General features: G+C 44.0%; 1 protein-coding gene across 2 annotated transcripts; it reads left to right on the top strand.

Annotated features, from left to right (window-relative positions):
- Positions 1–3,702: 3,702 nt before the first annotated feature.
- LOC310860455 (phospholipase A and acyltransferase 1) lies at positions 3,703–5,420 on the top strand (the record flags this gene model as incomplete). 2 transcript variants are annotated; one of them, XM_083767366.1, is made up of 3 exons in its annotated part: positions 3,703–3,841; positions 4,323–4,579; positions 5,254–5,420. In XM_083767366.1, 3 exons carry the CDS (start codon positions 3,703–3,705, stop codon positions 5,353–5,355), a joined length of 498 nt encoding a protein of 165 aa, XP_083623492.1. In that variant the 3' UTR covers positions 5,356–5,420. The 2 variants fall into 2 exon arrangements, with proteins under 2 accessions (XP_083623492.1, XP_083623491.1); XM_083767365.1 differs by having other exon boundaries at positions 4,323–4,591.
- Between the last annotated feature and the right edge of the window lie 10,237 nt (positions 5,421–15,657).

The raw sequence follows: 15,657 nt of genomic DNA, 5'->3' as shown, positions 1-15,657 counted from the left end.
TTGATGCTGTCAAGACATTTGTCATCCATCTGGATGTCTGCGTTGTGTAAAGTGCCCAGTGTAACATGGATTTTATGTTTAGGCTGAAATGGAGAGATTGACAGCTCTTGTCTGTATTTTTCTCTTCATCAGTACATCACTGTCAGTGACTGTCTGTCTTCATCCCAAAAGAGCTGATCTTCAATCTGCACTGTGCCATAATTATCATATTATGTTGAATACATATGAATACATGAAAGAAAACGCTAAGTAATAAGCTAGTGGTTCTCAAATGTTTACACATGGATGTGGTTGCATTTCAACACCCTCAGCTAATATTGTTATTTTTGTTGTCCACTCATTGTGTGTGTGTCTGTCTGTGGCAGAAATTTAATTTTGACAACAAGCCACAAGCCAACATGTCGATGACCCCTGGTCCCAGGAGAATGTCTAATTTATGTTTTCCTACTAAGGTCTCAGGGGCACTTACCCGGCGGGCCGAGTACAGGTCATCATGTCCTACTTGTCCAAAGGTCATGCCCCACTTAAAAGTAAGTAAAAAAAAATGATTGTAAAATTATAGGTCACATTTGAACATATTTTGGGGGGGCCCCCAGGTGATGGTGAGTGAAGTGACCATAGTATAATATGGCCCATCTACAAGCTCACAACGCCTCGAAAATGTGAGCTTGTAGATCTGCTTTTTTCACTATATAAACTAAATACAATACCTCAACTTAACTCCTACAATCCCAAGTGCTTCTCAGGGTGGGGGTCCCCAGTTTAAATGTGATTATGTTGGGGGTCCCTCCCAGCCTGAAAAGCTTGAGAACCACTGCACTAGGCTGTACGATAAAAAAACAAAACCTATGAATGACTATGGGTTCACACTTGACATTTTATAATGTCAAGTGTAGCAACGGTGAAAACAGCACAAAAACAGTGCTCTTATTTTCATTTCACAGATCCCAACGCAGAGTGCTCTGGCCACATTCAGGTGTTTTATATTTTGTGTTGTACTCATATATATGGTTGCGTCCCCTCTCAAAAGAGCACTCACCCGAAAGTGTTATTTAGCTGCCCATACAGTGATAGCTGTTTTGTTTCTCAAACAGTCAATCGCTCATTTGATTTCTGGGTGTCAACATTTCTGTAACTCTGACACACAAACAGCTGAAATCATTTTTGACTCTAAAAAGATAAAAGTATTCTAAAACTTTTCTGAAAAACCCATGTCCAGAATTACCTCTATTTGGCCTTGAACCCCCATATGAAAATATGTTGTTCTAGCATGAACCAGACCAGACAGTATTGACATTGAGTGTTTAAATAACAATCAATAATGGGGTCAGGCGTAATACACAGTAGGAAACATAGGCAATACAACGAGTAGGAAAGCAGACTTACATTAATGCATCATTCGGTATACAGGCACATAGGAGTTGTCTGTCAGTGAGAGACAAATGTTTGTATAGGCCCTCAGGTGTGCAGATTATCAGCCCTGCCCACACCATCAACAGGCAACCTGCTACTGCTCCGCCCGCTTGTAGCGCGGCACTATGAGCTTGTGCATCTGCTATTTTAGCTAAAGTATAATTGATGCTTAAAACACCAAAAGGGGTCCAGAATGGGTTAAATGAGCATTTGTATAGCAACACAAATTGACATTAATATGGTTAATTACTGAATTAAAGCTGCAATGAATACACAGGCCATTCAGAAAAATTTACATCCAACCAACTATGTTCAGAGAAACAGCAGAGACAGTTTTTAAATGAGATGGACGTGTATATGATAGAAAACATTAAAAGCATCTTGTTTCACACTGGTGAAATAGTGAATTTCATATTTAATGTAAACATACAGCAGGACTAAGGTGAGGTCAGCGCTACAGCGCTGTAGGGCTTTGAACCCCATATCCAGGCAGAAGCTCGGATAGTACACTATACCAGCGCTTTCTTTTGCTTTGCAACACCATGTCTTTACTTGCATGTGAATTCAGAAATATAACATCTACAATATATCCTAATAATTAACCCTATAACCTTAACCCAATTTGCTATTGTACATGGTCATTACAGGTCAATCCACTTGGACTCAAGGTGTCTCATCAGCCGTGGTCGGGTCGCCTGGAGGACGGTGTCCTGTTGAGAGACGCAGAAACATCACATGATTCAAGATTACCACATTGACAGTCCAGGTTTGTGCATCAGCAGATGTTTTATTTTATCATGCAAGTAAGGACATGTTAGCATGGCCAAAACAATCACCGGTAGAAGGTACTTTCAGTTTTCTGAAACGGGGTTCAAGTCCCTGCAGTGATAGAAGGCTTAATGCAGCATGTCCTGCTTGTATGTTTATTACATGAAATGTTATCATAAGACATACAACAGCAATACAACAACATCATTTGTGTGATATTGAAATGCAATTTTAATTGTCAATCGTCTGAGGACAGGTGTGGGACGTTGCAGTACAGCAATGAAGTGGGGTCTGACAGATGTGTAGGGCATGAGAGAGAGAGAGAGAGAGAGAGAGAGATATGAACAGTATATAATTGCAAAACATGGTTACAGTCACTAGCAGGCAACTAGTTTTATACTAATATTTTGTTTGTTGTTTCATTTTTCAAAAATAGCAGACCTACAAGCTCGTAGCGCGCCACTCAGTGGCGCGCGCTATGAGCTTGTAGATCTGCTATTTTTCAATAGCCTGGGTAACCGGCCTGGGTACCAGATTCTAAAAATGTCTTTTACATCCTGACAGTTTTCTGAAAAAGATATTTTTCTTCCATTTTTCAAAAATAGCAGACCTGCAAGCGCGTAGCGCGACACTCAGCCTTTTACTGGGGACCCCCTGGGAATCCCCCAAGGGCCCCCGGGGGTCCACGAACGCTTAATTGAGAAGCACTGCGATGCATTCTAAGCATTCATGCACAGCTATCTTTTATAAATGTCATTTTCAATGTGAAAAGACTGTAGTTCACTCGGTGGCGCGCTACGCGCTTGTTGATCTTCTATTTTTCAATAGTAGCTGCGTTACCTACGTTTACTGGGGACCCCCTGGGAATCCCCCAAGGGCCCCCGGGGGTCCACGAACGCTTAATTGAGAAGCACTGGGATGCATTCTAAGCATTCATGCACAGTTATCTTTTAGAAATGTCATTTTCAATGTGAAAAGACTGTAGTTCACTCGGTGGCGCGCTACGCGCTTGTTGATCTTCTATTTTTCAATAGTAGCTGCGTTACCTACGTTTACTGGGGACCCCCTGGGAATCCCCCAAGGGCCCCCGGGGGTCCACGAACGCTTAATTGAGAAGCACTGGGATGCATTCTAACCATCCATGCACAGTTATCTTTTATAAATGTCATTTTCAATGTGAAAACAGTCGACTGTAGTTCACTGCTGTCTATATACTTCAAAAAGAGCTGCGTTACCTACGTTTACTGGGGACCCCCTGGGAATCCGCCAAGGGCCCCCGGCGGTCCACGAACGCTTAATTGAGAAGCACTGGGATGCATTCTAACCATTCATGCACAGTTATCTTTTAGAAATGTCATTTTCAATGTGAAAAGACTGTAGTTCACTCGGTGGCGCGCTACGCGCTTGTAGCGCTTGTAGATCTGCTATTTTGGGCTAATGGTCTCCCCAGAATATGGTGGTTAAGTTGTCTTTTCATTAGTCATCCATCCATCTGTTTTCCCCCGTCACATCTTGCTGTAGATGGCCTCTAATGACCCTGACCTTCTTGACCCCGCTGGTGACCCCCAGCCTGGTGACCTCATTGAGATCTTCAGACCAGCCTATCAGCATTGGGCCCTCTACCTGGGAGATGGTTACATCATCAACCTAACCCCTGTTGGTCAGTATGATGCAGAGTATTGTCAAGCCATGTTAATTGTGTGGGCTGAAAATTAGATAAAAGTTAACATTGTATGTTCTCTTTTTTTCTTCTAGCTTACATTATTTCATTTTAATAGAGATTCAGGGACCATGGTTAGCTTTGGGCTGGTTTGAAACGAGTCTATTATAGTATAGTATATATCTATTATATATATTATAGTCCTAGTACGTTTCATCCAGCCTGTATCTGCTCAGACTATAATTTCTGGGTCCAGTGTAGAGCATGTTCTGTGAAAATAGACACTTTCGGAGCTTCTCTGCTATTTTCGGTGAAGAGATGCTGTAGGGAAAGAACTGAGGGGGCCAAGTATAGACCCTGTCCCCTGGGGGTTCGCTCTCAACGAAGTGTCTAAGTGGTTAATACTCTATGGAGGAAAATTGTTATATTAACCCCCCACATTGTACCACCCCCACACCATACATGTCCTTTCTGTCCCCAGATGAGAGCCAGGCAGCTGCCATGTCCAGTGTGAAGTCGGTGTTCAGCCGGAAGGCGGTGGTGCGCATGCAGTTGCTGAAGGAGGTGGTGGGAGGGGACACGTACCGCGTCAACAACAAGTATGACGACGACCACACCCCACTGCCTGTTGGCGAGATCATCCAGCGAGCTCAAGTCCTCATTGGCCAGGAAGTGTCCTACGACCTGCTTGGAAGTAACTGCGAGCACTTTGTCACCCTGCTGCGCTATGGAGAAGGGGTATCCGAGCAGGTCTTTCAGTCTTTTCTGTTTCTCCAGCCTGTTGTCTTGGTCATCAGGACATGAGTTTCAATATTTTACTATATAAGTATTGACATCTCGATTGAGATCTCTCGATTGACATACTGTACAAATATTACAATAAATACATGGCCCACCATAATCAAAAGGATAATATAGCTGACGGCTTGTCTCCATTGCGGTCCTTTAAAATTAAATGAGTGTGTAAACTTTACACACACATACACTCATACCTCACTACATTACTTTATAAAAGCATAGTACGTGTAGCTGCTGAAGTGATGAGAGAATATGCGAGGTACAGCACATTTGGCTTATAGTAACGGGTCTCTATTACTTACCATGCATACTTATGTAATTATTTTCTAGCACTTTGAAAAATATCAATATTTTCACAAAACAACCGAGCAAAATAAAGTTAGTCACTATTAGTGACTGCCTCTGTGTGCACTAAAATAACATCTTTTTTGTGGGGAAAGTCATTCATTTATCTCCTTGCATGTTCTAGTCTGCACCAAGCATCCTTTTCACATGTATTTGTTCGGAAGACAGAAGATCAAATCTCACACTTTCAGAGGATTTTACAGTGTATACTATGTGTACTGAAGTTAACTGAACTGATACTTGTCTTTATTCTCGTCATGTGTCCACAGGCTACGCGGGCCATTGGGGCCATCAGTTTGGTGACGGCTGCCGCCAGTGCCTTCTCTGTGCTGGGACTGATCAACACGCGCTCCAGAAACAGACCCTTCTAGCCTCTAGTTCCCAGCTCTCAAGTGATGGATAATTTCACCATTCCATTTAAATGAAAAATGTCTCACACCCAAATATCAAAAACACCAATAAAATTGTTTGGATTAAGTTGTTGTGTTGTTTGTTAATGACTGGGAATTTGAACACAATGCAGGGTTTATTTTCCACAACCACAGAGTCGAAGGCCTGGGCTCTACCTATATGGATCTTTTGCAAAACGGATATTTTTGTCCTCCGTTTAAAAAAAAAAAATCCCTGCCCATACGACAAAGATATCTGTGGCCACTGTCCACACACAAACGCATTGAACACAGGAGAAAATCACTGCAGTAGCAGGTTTCATTTGTAGGCTATTTGATTTACACTTACACGCCAAATACATAGGCCCATCATATTTTTAATTAAGGAAATGAACAAGTACCGCATTTTAAAAGCCACCTAAATTGTGAGTGGAAGTGGAACATGCTTCTTGTCTGTCAGCATGTCATGCTCATGCTGTGCGTGAATCTCCAAATCCTGACACCAACAATGCAACTCCTTGCAACTGCCATTGGGGATAATGGTTTCAACTTGCAAGTAGAACAAGCAAGTAGTTGCATGTTGCACGGAGTTGCATGGTGAATCATTGGTGCAGTTTGGGCTTAATGTACTTGTGTGTGAACAATCAACAGCTTTAATAAAGATTTCACGTAACGTATATCAAAGCCTTATGCCCTAATTTCCATATGTTATGTCTATACCTGTTACATGTACTATCTACATGTACAATACATAGGCATATGATGTGATGTCTATATGTCAGACAGAGCTGAATTTGTTGGTTAGTGTGTAGCCTGACCTAAGCAGAGACATTTCTGGTCTAGAGGGGCGGGTCGCGCCTCAGAAATGCGCGCACCCTGATTGGATCTCATCGATCTGTCCGTCACCCCCGGCCCCTCCTCTCCCCCCTAGTGCAGCGCTACGTCACATCATTTAGAGCGACGCCCACCCGGAAGGGTTGACTCCCACTTTTAGACTGGTTCAGCCCACGGCTTTTTCCAGGCTTTCATCTTTCGCGCAGACGAAATGAAAGCCTGGGTATCGAGGCTAGTTAGTGTGCAACATTGTGCAGTGATGCTGACTTTGAGTATCAGACCAACTTTGGAAGATGGTGGTCCAGCATAATAAAGATACTTTGCAAAACCTCATGTGCCCCACACAAACACAATGGGTGGCGGGCCCATTATATTGGACTGCAATTTGTGTTATTTTTATATTTTTTAAATGACCACAAACCAACATCTCTGAAAATGCTGAATTTGAGCAGAATTTGACACATGGTAGGGGTACATACATACACACACACACACACACACACACACACACACACACACACACACACACACACACACACACACACACACACACACACACACACACACACACACACACACACACACACACACACACACACACACACACACACACACAGTCAGTTAGATTAGAAGACAAACCTCGTGACCAGAAGACAGTAGGTGGCGCTAGTGCTCCGTGAAAACAAAACCACGGGAGGTAACCTCGCATCACCAGGCTTTCCACCGCCTCGGAGGAAAGCCTGGTCTCTGTTTCAAAAGTCCGTATGATCCGGGCTGGGGCCGGATGATGTCGTTACGTCATGTTGTAGTATTGTTTTGTAGTCGTCGCCAGACAGGCAACAGTCATTAAGGCCCTTTCCCAATTCATTTTTTAACCCTACCCCTCAGCCCTTGTCCCTTCCCCTTGTCCCTACATAATGAGTGTCAAGGGGTAGGGAGATAAATCACCCCCCTAGGAATTGGAACGTCCCTAAATATTGAACGTCCCTTGTAGATATTGATATACCTGTTCTCAGAAAATAGCTGATCTGCAAGCTCACTACAGGCCAGTGGTCCCCAAACTTTGATGGCATTTCTGTCTCTAGGACCCCCAATTTATATTGTAAAATCAATGTTAATTAACTCTGAGAGTGTACAAACTATCATTTAGCCCATAACCCACTTTGGAAACTACTTTCCATTTGATTTAAGCTGTAGAGATGGAACGTAAATATAACATTGCTGTGGTTATGATGAAATAAATATATTGTAATTTTGTCTCATGTTGGTAGCCCATGTATGTAATTCAGCTAGATATAGCTCATTCTGACACCTGCTCAACAGTTGTACCTGATTAATTGATTATTGTTTGTATAGCATGGGTACAGATATATATACAGGGTTAGAAAAAGGAAAAACAATTTACAGTATAGAAAGAAGGGGCTGTGGTCACTGTTCATTGTTTTTAATATCATTAAGAACAGAGTAATTTTCTATCAATGAAAATGCCAAATGGCAGCTTGCAATGAATGCAATCTGTTCTGTAGCTGGTTTTCCTGGGGAAAAAAACAACACCATTGCTAATTAGTTATGTAAGTTTTGCAACTTGTGGGGATTAGCTTAACATTGGTCATGATAAAACCATAGCTATCACTGCAGCGCGAGTAGCCAACGTTATGCAGTGACAGCGTTATGTAGGTACAGTAGGATATTTCACGGCTTTTAAGAGCTCCAAAACTGCAGAATGTTGACATATCGTGGTCTGGGGGGTCGGACTGATGCCTGCTAATAAACTAGCTTGCATCCGTGTTGTATCACCGGCGCACCAGCGATAAATAAAAAAGAATAAAGCGCCGATGCGGCGCCAAATGAATGGGTAACGTTGTATGAATGCAACGCCGTATCATATCGTTAGTTCACGTGAGGTAACGTTAACCTTTGCTAGAGATTGCGATATTTTTGGCGATGCAGATTGTTAATACATTCAAATAATATTGGTTATTATAATATTTTTCCATAATAAAGGACATAAAAGGCTTCTTACCTCGTCCGCCTTTCAGCCCTCACTGCCCCTCAGTGATGTTGCTCCGTTTGAAGTCCCGTCGAGATATCCCTTCAAACTAAAGGGATTCTAGCCCTAACCCTTGGCCCTACCCCTCGCTCCAAAGACAATTGAGATAACCCTTCCCCCTCACGTGAACGCGCAAAAGCAAGGGCAAGGGCTAAGGGCCAGGACGAAGGGAGGAATTGGGATTGAGCCTTAGAGTTAGAGTTAGAGTTAGGGTTAGGGTTAGAGTTAGGGTTAGGGTTAGAGTACTAGTAGGCATAAACACTTGTGTGCGGTCCAAAACACAACCCAGCGCTTCCTACTCCACTTACAACCAATCACAGCGCTCTAAATTCCTCGAATCCCGCAGCCATCCTATAGGCTCCAGCTTCCTGCTTGGCACACCTGTTACCAGTTCCCTCGTCTACCTCACCTGTCTGGCTCTGGCATCAGCTCATCACCTCCAAGTCTATAAAACCCTAGTCCTCTTCTCACCATACACCATTTCTCCACCTCTTGTGTGTGACCATACTGCCTCGCCTGCCTGCCACCGGCCTCAGTTTGTGCCCCAAAGAGCTTTTATGTGATGTATTCCCATGCTTTTGTTCTTGCTTAAATGTAAGTCGCTCTGGATTAAGAGCGTCTGCTAAATGCCTAAATTGTAAATTGTAAATTGTAAAGAGAAGATCTACAAGCCCAACACCCCTTTTGTTTGAATAAACACCCTTGGACTTTTACTTTGTTTCTGCATTTGGGTCTGCCAGTTGTACTAATTGTGACAACAATGACCTGACATCTGCCTACATAATGCTATCTAAATGACATTTGACCCTTTGCATATCCCTGGACGGTTGTCAAGGCTAGGGCAAGTGTTATGGCAAGTGCTACGGGGTAAGTAAGGTGGAGTCTGAAGAGGTTAGTATTCAGATTACTGCGGAAGGTTGTGAATGACTGCAGTTCTATATTGCAATGGGGAATGTATTCCACGATTTGGGAGCCAGAAGGAAGAAGAGTCTGAGATGTGTGGAGCATTGTCCCGGATGTTTTAGCGAAGGTTCTGCCAGCTTCCCTGTGTTAGCTGATCTTAGTGAGCGAGCAGGAGGGGTTGTAGGGTTGGATCATACTTTGAAGACATGGGGGTGCCATACCTTTGGTTGCTTTGTAGGCCAACGTCAGTGTTTTGCGCTCTGTGCGGGCAGCAACTGTAAGCCAATGGAGGAAGCTGACTCGGCTGAGACGGGGCTTAAGTGCACATGCCAGGAGGCCAGTAACGAGAGAGGATACTGGGCTGACTCCTGGGTGAGGAAGGGCATGATCCTCCTGTTATCGAGGGTAAAGGCCTAGAATACTCCAGTTTTAGGTGATAAGCGGGTGGCCACCGAAAACTACAACATGATGTCACCCTGCAGTGATAAGCGACTCACTAGTGACCGCTGCAATGTGTGTGCCTTGAATAAGAGGTGAGCGTCCAGGACACGTACACCGAGGTTCTTGGCTGTGGGAACCAGAGTCACCAGGGCGTCCAGGACACGTACACCCAGGTTCTTGGCCGTGGGAACCAGAGTCACCAGGGCGTCACGCAGGGACAGGGAAGACACAACACTATCGTCTTGTGTAAACCACCGCATCCCACGCCTCAATGATGACCCTATATGAGATAAGATAAGTTACCTAGTTAGGTCATTTTATCTATTCTTGTGATAATATTGTCGCCCACTTAACTGCGAAGCATTCGGCCTTGCTTGACGATGTGTGAAGTGTTGATGAAAATGTTCACTGAAAGTGTTTAACCGCTTTATACCGGAATGCTAAAGCAGCTAACACTCTCCTCTCATGCAAGTGATTGACAATATATAAATTCACTATACTAACTTTGATGAGGCAGTATTGCATTGTTTTAAAAAATATATATGGTTTTCTTCATTTCCTGGAAACTGTATTTTTTCATTTCCTGAAAAATGAACATTTTGGAGTTAGGTGGTTTCTTCCCGACAACAGAGATATAAAAATCTAATCTGTACATTGAAACTATGCTACAGGTTAAGGTGGAGTCTGAAGAGATGAGTCATCAGATTACGGCAGAGGATTGGGCGCCAGTCTGCAGTTCTAATTGCAATGGGAGTTCAATCCACAGTTAGGGAGCCAGAGGAAGAGTCTGGGATGTGTGGAGCCGCTGTCGGGAGCCACGGGTGAGTTTTAACCGGCCATGCTTGTGTCTTTTTTCTTTTGTCAAATAGGTTTTATTGAGATTTCTTTTTCTTTTTATAGAAAACAAAAAATGAAAGAAAAGGACAAAGAAAAGAAAGAAAACCCTCCCACCCATACTACTCAGTGACACCGCATACTATAGAATAAAATAGTAAGATGAAAAATGGAAAACATCTGAAAATAAAATTGCGTACACTACAGTCAACCATATCAGTGGTATCCTGTCTATTAATTGTTTCAACTCAGGTAATGGACAAGGGGCAGCCAAACCGTATCATTGTCTCTCCCTGTTCCTCAGGAAATACCTTATTCTCTCAAGATGAAGCGTACTAGTCTTTTTCATTTAGTCAATGCTTAACCCATTCTGACCGGGCACCCATTTTGGTGTCAGCATCATGTTATGCTTTAGCTATTTAAAAATAGCAGATCTACAAGATCCAACATAGGCATGGAGTCTGCCACGCTTGTGTCTTAACCGGCAACGCATGTCTGGAGCCACGGGTGATATAGTTACAACTATCACCTGACAGACTGTACTCCAGTTTTAGGTGATAAGGTGACCATCAAAAATCTACAACATGACATCATGTCTATAAAGCTCTCAATGGTCTCGCACCTTCCTACCTACATGACTGCCTGCCTAAATATGTCCCAAACCGCCCCCCTAAGGTCTTCCACCGCCGGCCTGCTCGCTTTGCCCAAAAACAATGGCAACTAAAAAATACGGGGAAGCAGCTTTTTGCTTCTACGGGCCGTCGGCATGGAACAAGCTCCCTCTGTACCTTCGTCAGGCAGCCTCTGTAGACATTTTTAAAGCTCAGCTCAAGACCCACTTCTACAACATTGCCTTTAATTGATCTTTTATTTTTTATTTTTCATGTCCTCACTGTACTGCATTACTGCTTGTTTTTTAATGTCGTTGCCTTGCTTTTCTTTTATTCTCCATTGTTCTGTAAAGCACTTTGAGCTGCATTTCATGTCATGAAAGGTGCTATACAAATAAAGTTTTATTATTATTATTATTATTATCACGCCACGGTGATAAGCGACTCACCACTCATCTGAACACATCTCTTTGTTTTTCCTACTCACCTAAAACTGGAATATGCGTGGGCCTTAAAACCTACAGGATGGAGTGACGTCGACCGCTGATTAATGTGTGTTCCTTGAATAAGAGCTGACTGTCCAGGACACACCGAGGTTCTTGGCCGTGGGAACCAAAGTCACCAGGGCGTTGCTGTTGTCTACATCACGCAGGGGCAGGGCACACACTACAGTATCATCTTCTGTCAAGGTTCAAGGTTTCTTCATTTTGATATGATATGATGATATAGTACTTTATTGTCAGTTCACACTGAAATTTGTCTTGCGACACAGCAGCCAAGTATGTAGAACACATATACACACATTTGACATAACATAAAGAACAAGACAATTACATACATAAAGACATGAAGACAAGAGCAATATACACCGCTTAGCTTACCCTGTGCTACTACAACTCCTGATTAAGCCAAAAGAGGAAGAACATCACCTCATAACCTTCGACCCCTACCCTGTCTGCCCTCTGCAAGGACTCTGTTAAGGAGTGTGATTGACAGAGGGACAGAAGGAATGCTTGTACCTTATTGTATTTGCACGCATGGACCTCGTACCTCCTACCTGATGGCATTAGCAGATACTCAGGGTACAGTACATGGGAGGGGTCAGACACAAATTTCTTAACCTGTCCAATGTAAACCACCCCATCCCACCCCTCAATGATGAGCCTGGTATATGACATAAGATAAGATAAGAGGACAAAATTGATGTTGTGGACATCAAGTGCTACTGTATCATAACAATGCAAAATGTCCATGTTCAGCTTGACACCACCTTAGGATCTCATGGCAGATTCACCATGCAGTCCCGGGAACGGTTGTGTGATCCGCTCCGGGGAACGGTACGGTACGCAGCATTCACACTATACCACAACATCTGATCCGCTCCGGGGAACGGTACGGTACGCAGCATTCACACTACCACAACATCTGATCCGCTCCGGGGAACGGTACGGTACGCAGCATTCACACTACCACAACATCTGATCCGCTCCGGGGAACGGTACGGTACGCAGCATTCACACTACCACAACATCTGATCCGCTCCGGGGAACGGTACGGTACGCAGCATTCACACTACCACAACATCTGATCCGCTCCGGGGAACGGTACGGTACGCAGCATTCACACTACCACAACATCTGATCCGCTCCGGGGAACGGTACGGTACGCAGCATTCACACTACCACAACATCTGCCAAGTGGTCCCGAGTGCGCACCTGGCACCATAGTGTGAATCTGCCCTCAATTCACCCTAATTTAACATAATTGATTCAGAGCGTGTAAGCATTCACATCATGTTAACTTTTTCACTTTTTTATTGAAAACTACGGACCTACGGGTTTCAAATGCTGGCCGAGATGGCGAGAACAATCATGGCGAGGACAGGTGGGGCAGCAGGATAATCACCTTAGACTTTGAATTTGTACATGCTCATAGGCCTATAGAAAAATAGGGGGGGGGGGGCTTTAACTTTTATACCGGGGCCAGTTTCGAATTGCAGACGCCCGTAAATCCTCTTTGGGGGTTGCTTTTGAAGGAGTTTAGGGATTCACATTTCTTAACGGCTGTTGGTAGGGTGTTTTAATGACATAGGAGCTAAATTAATTTAACCCCTTGTTGGAGCCGGATCTGGGTTGAAGGTGGTTTGTGGAACTCCCTCTGGTGTTGTGATCATGGACTTTGTTGACATTAAGGAAGTATTTTGGCAGGTACATGGGTATCTATAGTGGTATGGCGGATCTTATAGACCAGGCACTGTACTCTGTCGTCAACCATTCCAACCTATCAAAATGAGCGGGGTGAGGTGGGTTCTGGGAGTCAGCCTGACGAGATTGTTTTGGGATGTCTGGAGCCTTGTTTTTAGGGCCTTATGGGTGCTGTGGTACCATGAGGTGCATACATAGTCAAAGAAACCTTGTTGGGCTCCTGTTAAGGTCTTCAAGGTGGTTTTGTTGACCAGTGAGGAGATCCTACAGGAATCTTGTTCCTTGGTTGACATTTTTTATTACATTGGTAGCCATTTTATCACAGGAAAGATTTGCCTCAGGGATGGAACCTATAGCTAGTTAGGTCATTTTATCTATTCTTGTGATAATATTGTCACCCACTTTAACTGAGAAGCCTTCGGCCGTGCTTGACGATGTGTGAAGTGTTGATGAAAATGTTGACTGAAAGGGTTTAACCGCTTACCGGAATGCTACAGCAGTGTGAAGTGAGGGGCGCTCTTATCACCATACATAATCATATACCATCTCATTCTGGCCAATCACAATTTGCGTCCTCACTTTTCTGTTTTTATATCCTCAATACATACTTTGCTCAGCCAATCAAATCATCTCAATTCCGTGCTCAGACAATCAAATCATCGCTATTATTCACACAAACACACACACAGCTGGGCATAGGAGGGGCACAAACTATAACCTGTATATTGAAACTATCAGTGGTGTGCTGTGGATTTTTTAACTAGTAGGGCTGTATTTTAATGACGTTGCGCGTGTGAATAAAGCTCATTTGAATTGCATGTGGGGGGGGGGGGGGGGGGGGGCGGCGGCCCGCCCTGGACAGCCCTACCGCCAGCTCACCACTGGAAACTATGTACACTATAGGATGCCAGGTCAACAATGAGCTGGCATCTGTCTACAAAATGCTATCTGAATTACATTTGACCCTTTGCATATGCCTGCAAGGTGGCCAAGGCTAGGGCAAGTGATGTGATGTTACGGCAAGTACTACCGGTTAAGGTGGAGTCTGAAGAGATGAGTCTTCAGATTACGGCAGAGGATTGGCCGTGAGTCTGCCGTTCCTGCCCAGCTCCTAATCCAGACAACAGTCTTGTCAAAACTCGACTATTGTAACTCCCTCCTTACTGGCCTACCAGCATGTGCACTTAAGCCTCTCCAGCTGATCCAAAATGCAGCAGCTCGCTTGGTCTTCAACCAGCCAAAATTCTCACATGTCTCCCCCCTGCTCCGCTCCCTCCACTGGCTCCCGGTCGCTGCCCGCACAGAATACAAAACTCTGATGCTGGCATTCAAAGCAACCAAAGGTATGGCTCCCCCATATCTTACAAGTATGATTGAACCCTACAAACCCTCCCGCGCACTCAGATCAGCCAACGCAGGGAAACTGGAAGTACCCTCACTAAAAACGCCGGGACAACGCTCCACACGTCCCAAACTCTTCTCCCTTCTGGCTCCAAAACTGTGGAATGCACTTCCCATTGCAGTCAGAACTGCAGCATCACTCCCAATCTTCCGCCGTAGCCTGAAAACCCACCTTTTCAGACTCCATCATGGCCCATAGCACTTACCCTAACCCCTTAGATAGAATTTCTGTTGGCTTAGATAGCATTTGACTTAGACTTATAGCATGTTATGTAGACAGCACTATAATTGTATTGTATATAGTCATAGCACGCCATAGTACATATGTATAGCATAGTAGTGAATATGTATAGTTTATTATGTATAGTGTATGTATAGTTTCATCATATAGATATTCCACTGTTACCTTCTTAGCTTACGCATGTTTCATGATAAATGCTTTTATGTGATGTATTCCCATGCTTTTGTTCTTGCCTAAATGTAAGTCGCTCTGGATTAAGAGCGTCTGCTAAATGCCTAAATTGTAAATTGTAAATTGTTCGAATTGGGGAGTTCATTCCACGGTTTGGGAGCCAGAAGGGAGAAGAGTCTGGGACGTGTGAAGCGTTATGTCCCGTATGTTTTAACGAAGGTAAAGGTTCTGCCAGCTTCCCTTTGTTGGCTGATCTGAGTGAGCGGGAGGGGGTTGTGGGGTTGGATCAGGCTTATTTGAATGGGGGGGTGCGATGCCTTTGATTGCTTTGTAGGCCAACATCAGTGTTTTGTGCTCTGTGCGTGCAGTAATCTGGAGCAAATGGATGGAGTGGAGAAGGGCCGATAACATTTTTACTGGTTGAAGACCAATCGTGCTGCGGCATTCTGGATCATTTGGAGAGTGCACCTGCCGGGAGGCCAGTAAGGAGAGAGTTACAGTAATCCATTTTTGATATGACTGATATGTTATCACTGTTATCGAGGGTAAAGGCTGTTGTTTACATCACGCAGGGGCAGGGCACACACAACAGTA

The sequence above is a fragment of the Protomyctophum parallelum genome (genome assembly GCF_964188405.1).
Source record: "Protomyctophum parallelum genome assembly, chromosome: 6".
In the NCBI taxonomy this organism is placed as follows: domain Eukaryota; kingdom Metazoa; phylum Chordata; class Actinopteri; order Myctophiformes; family Myctophidae; genus Protomyctophum; species Protomyctophum parallelum.
Note: the sequence above shows the minus strand (reverse complement) of the source record. Positions and strands in the feature narration are given on the sequence as shown.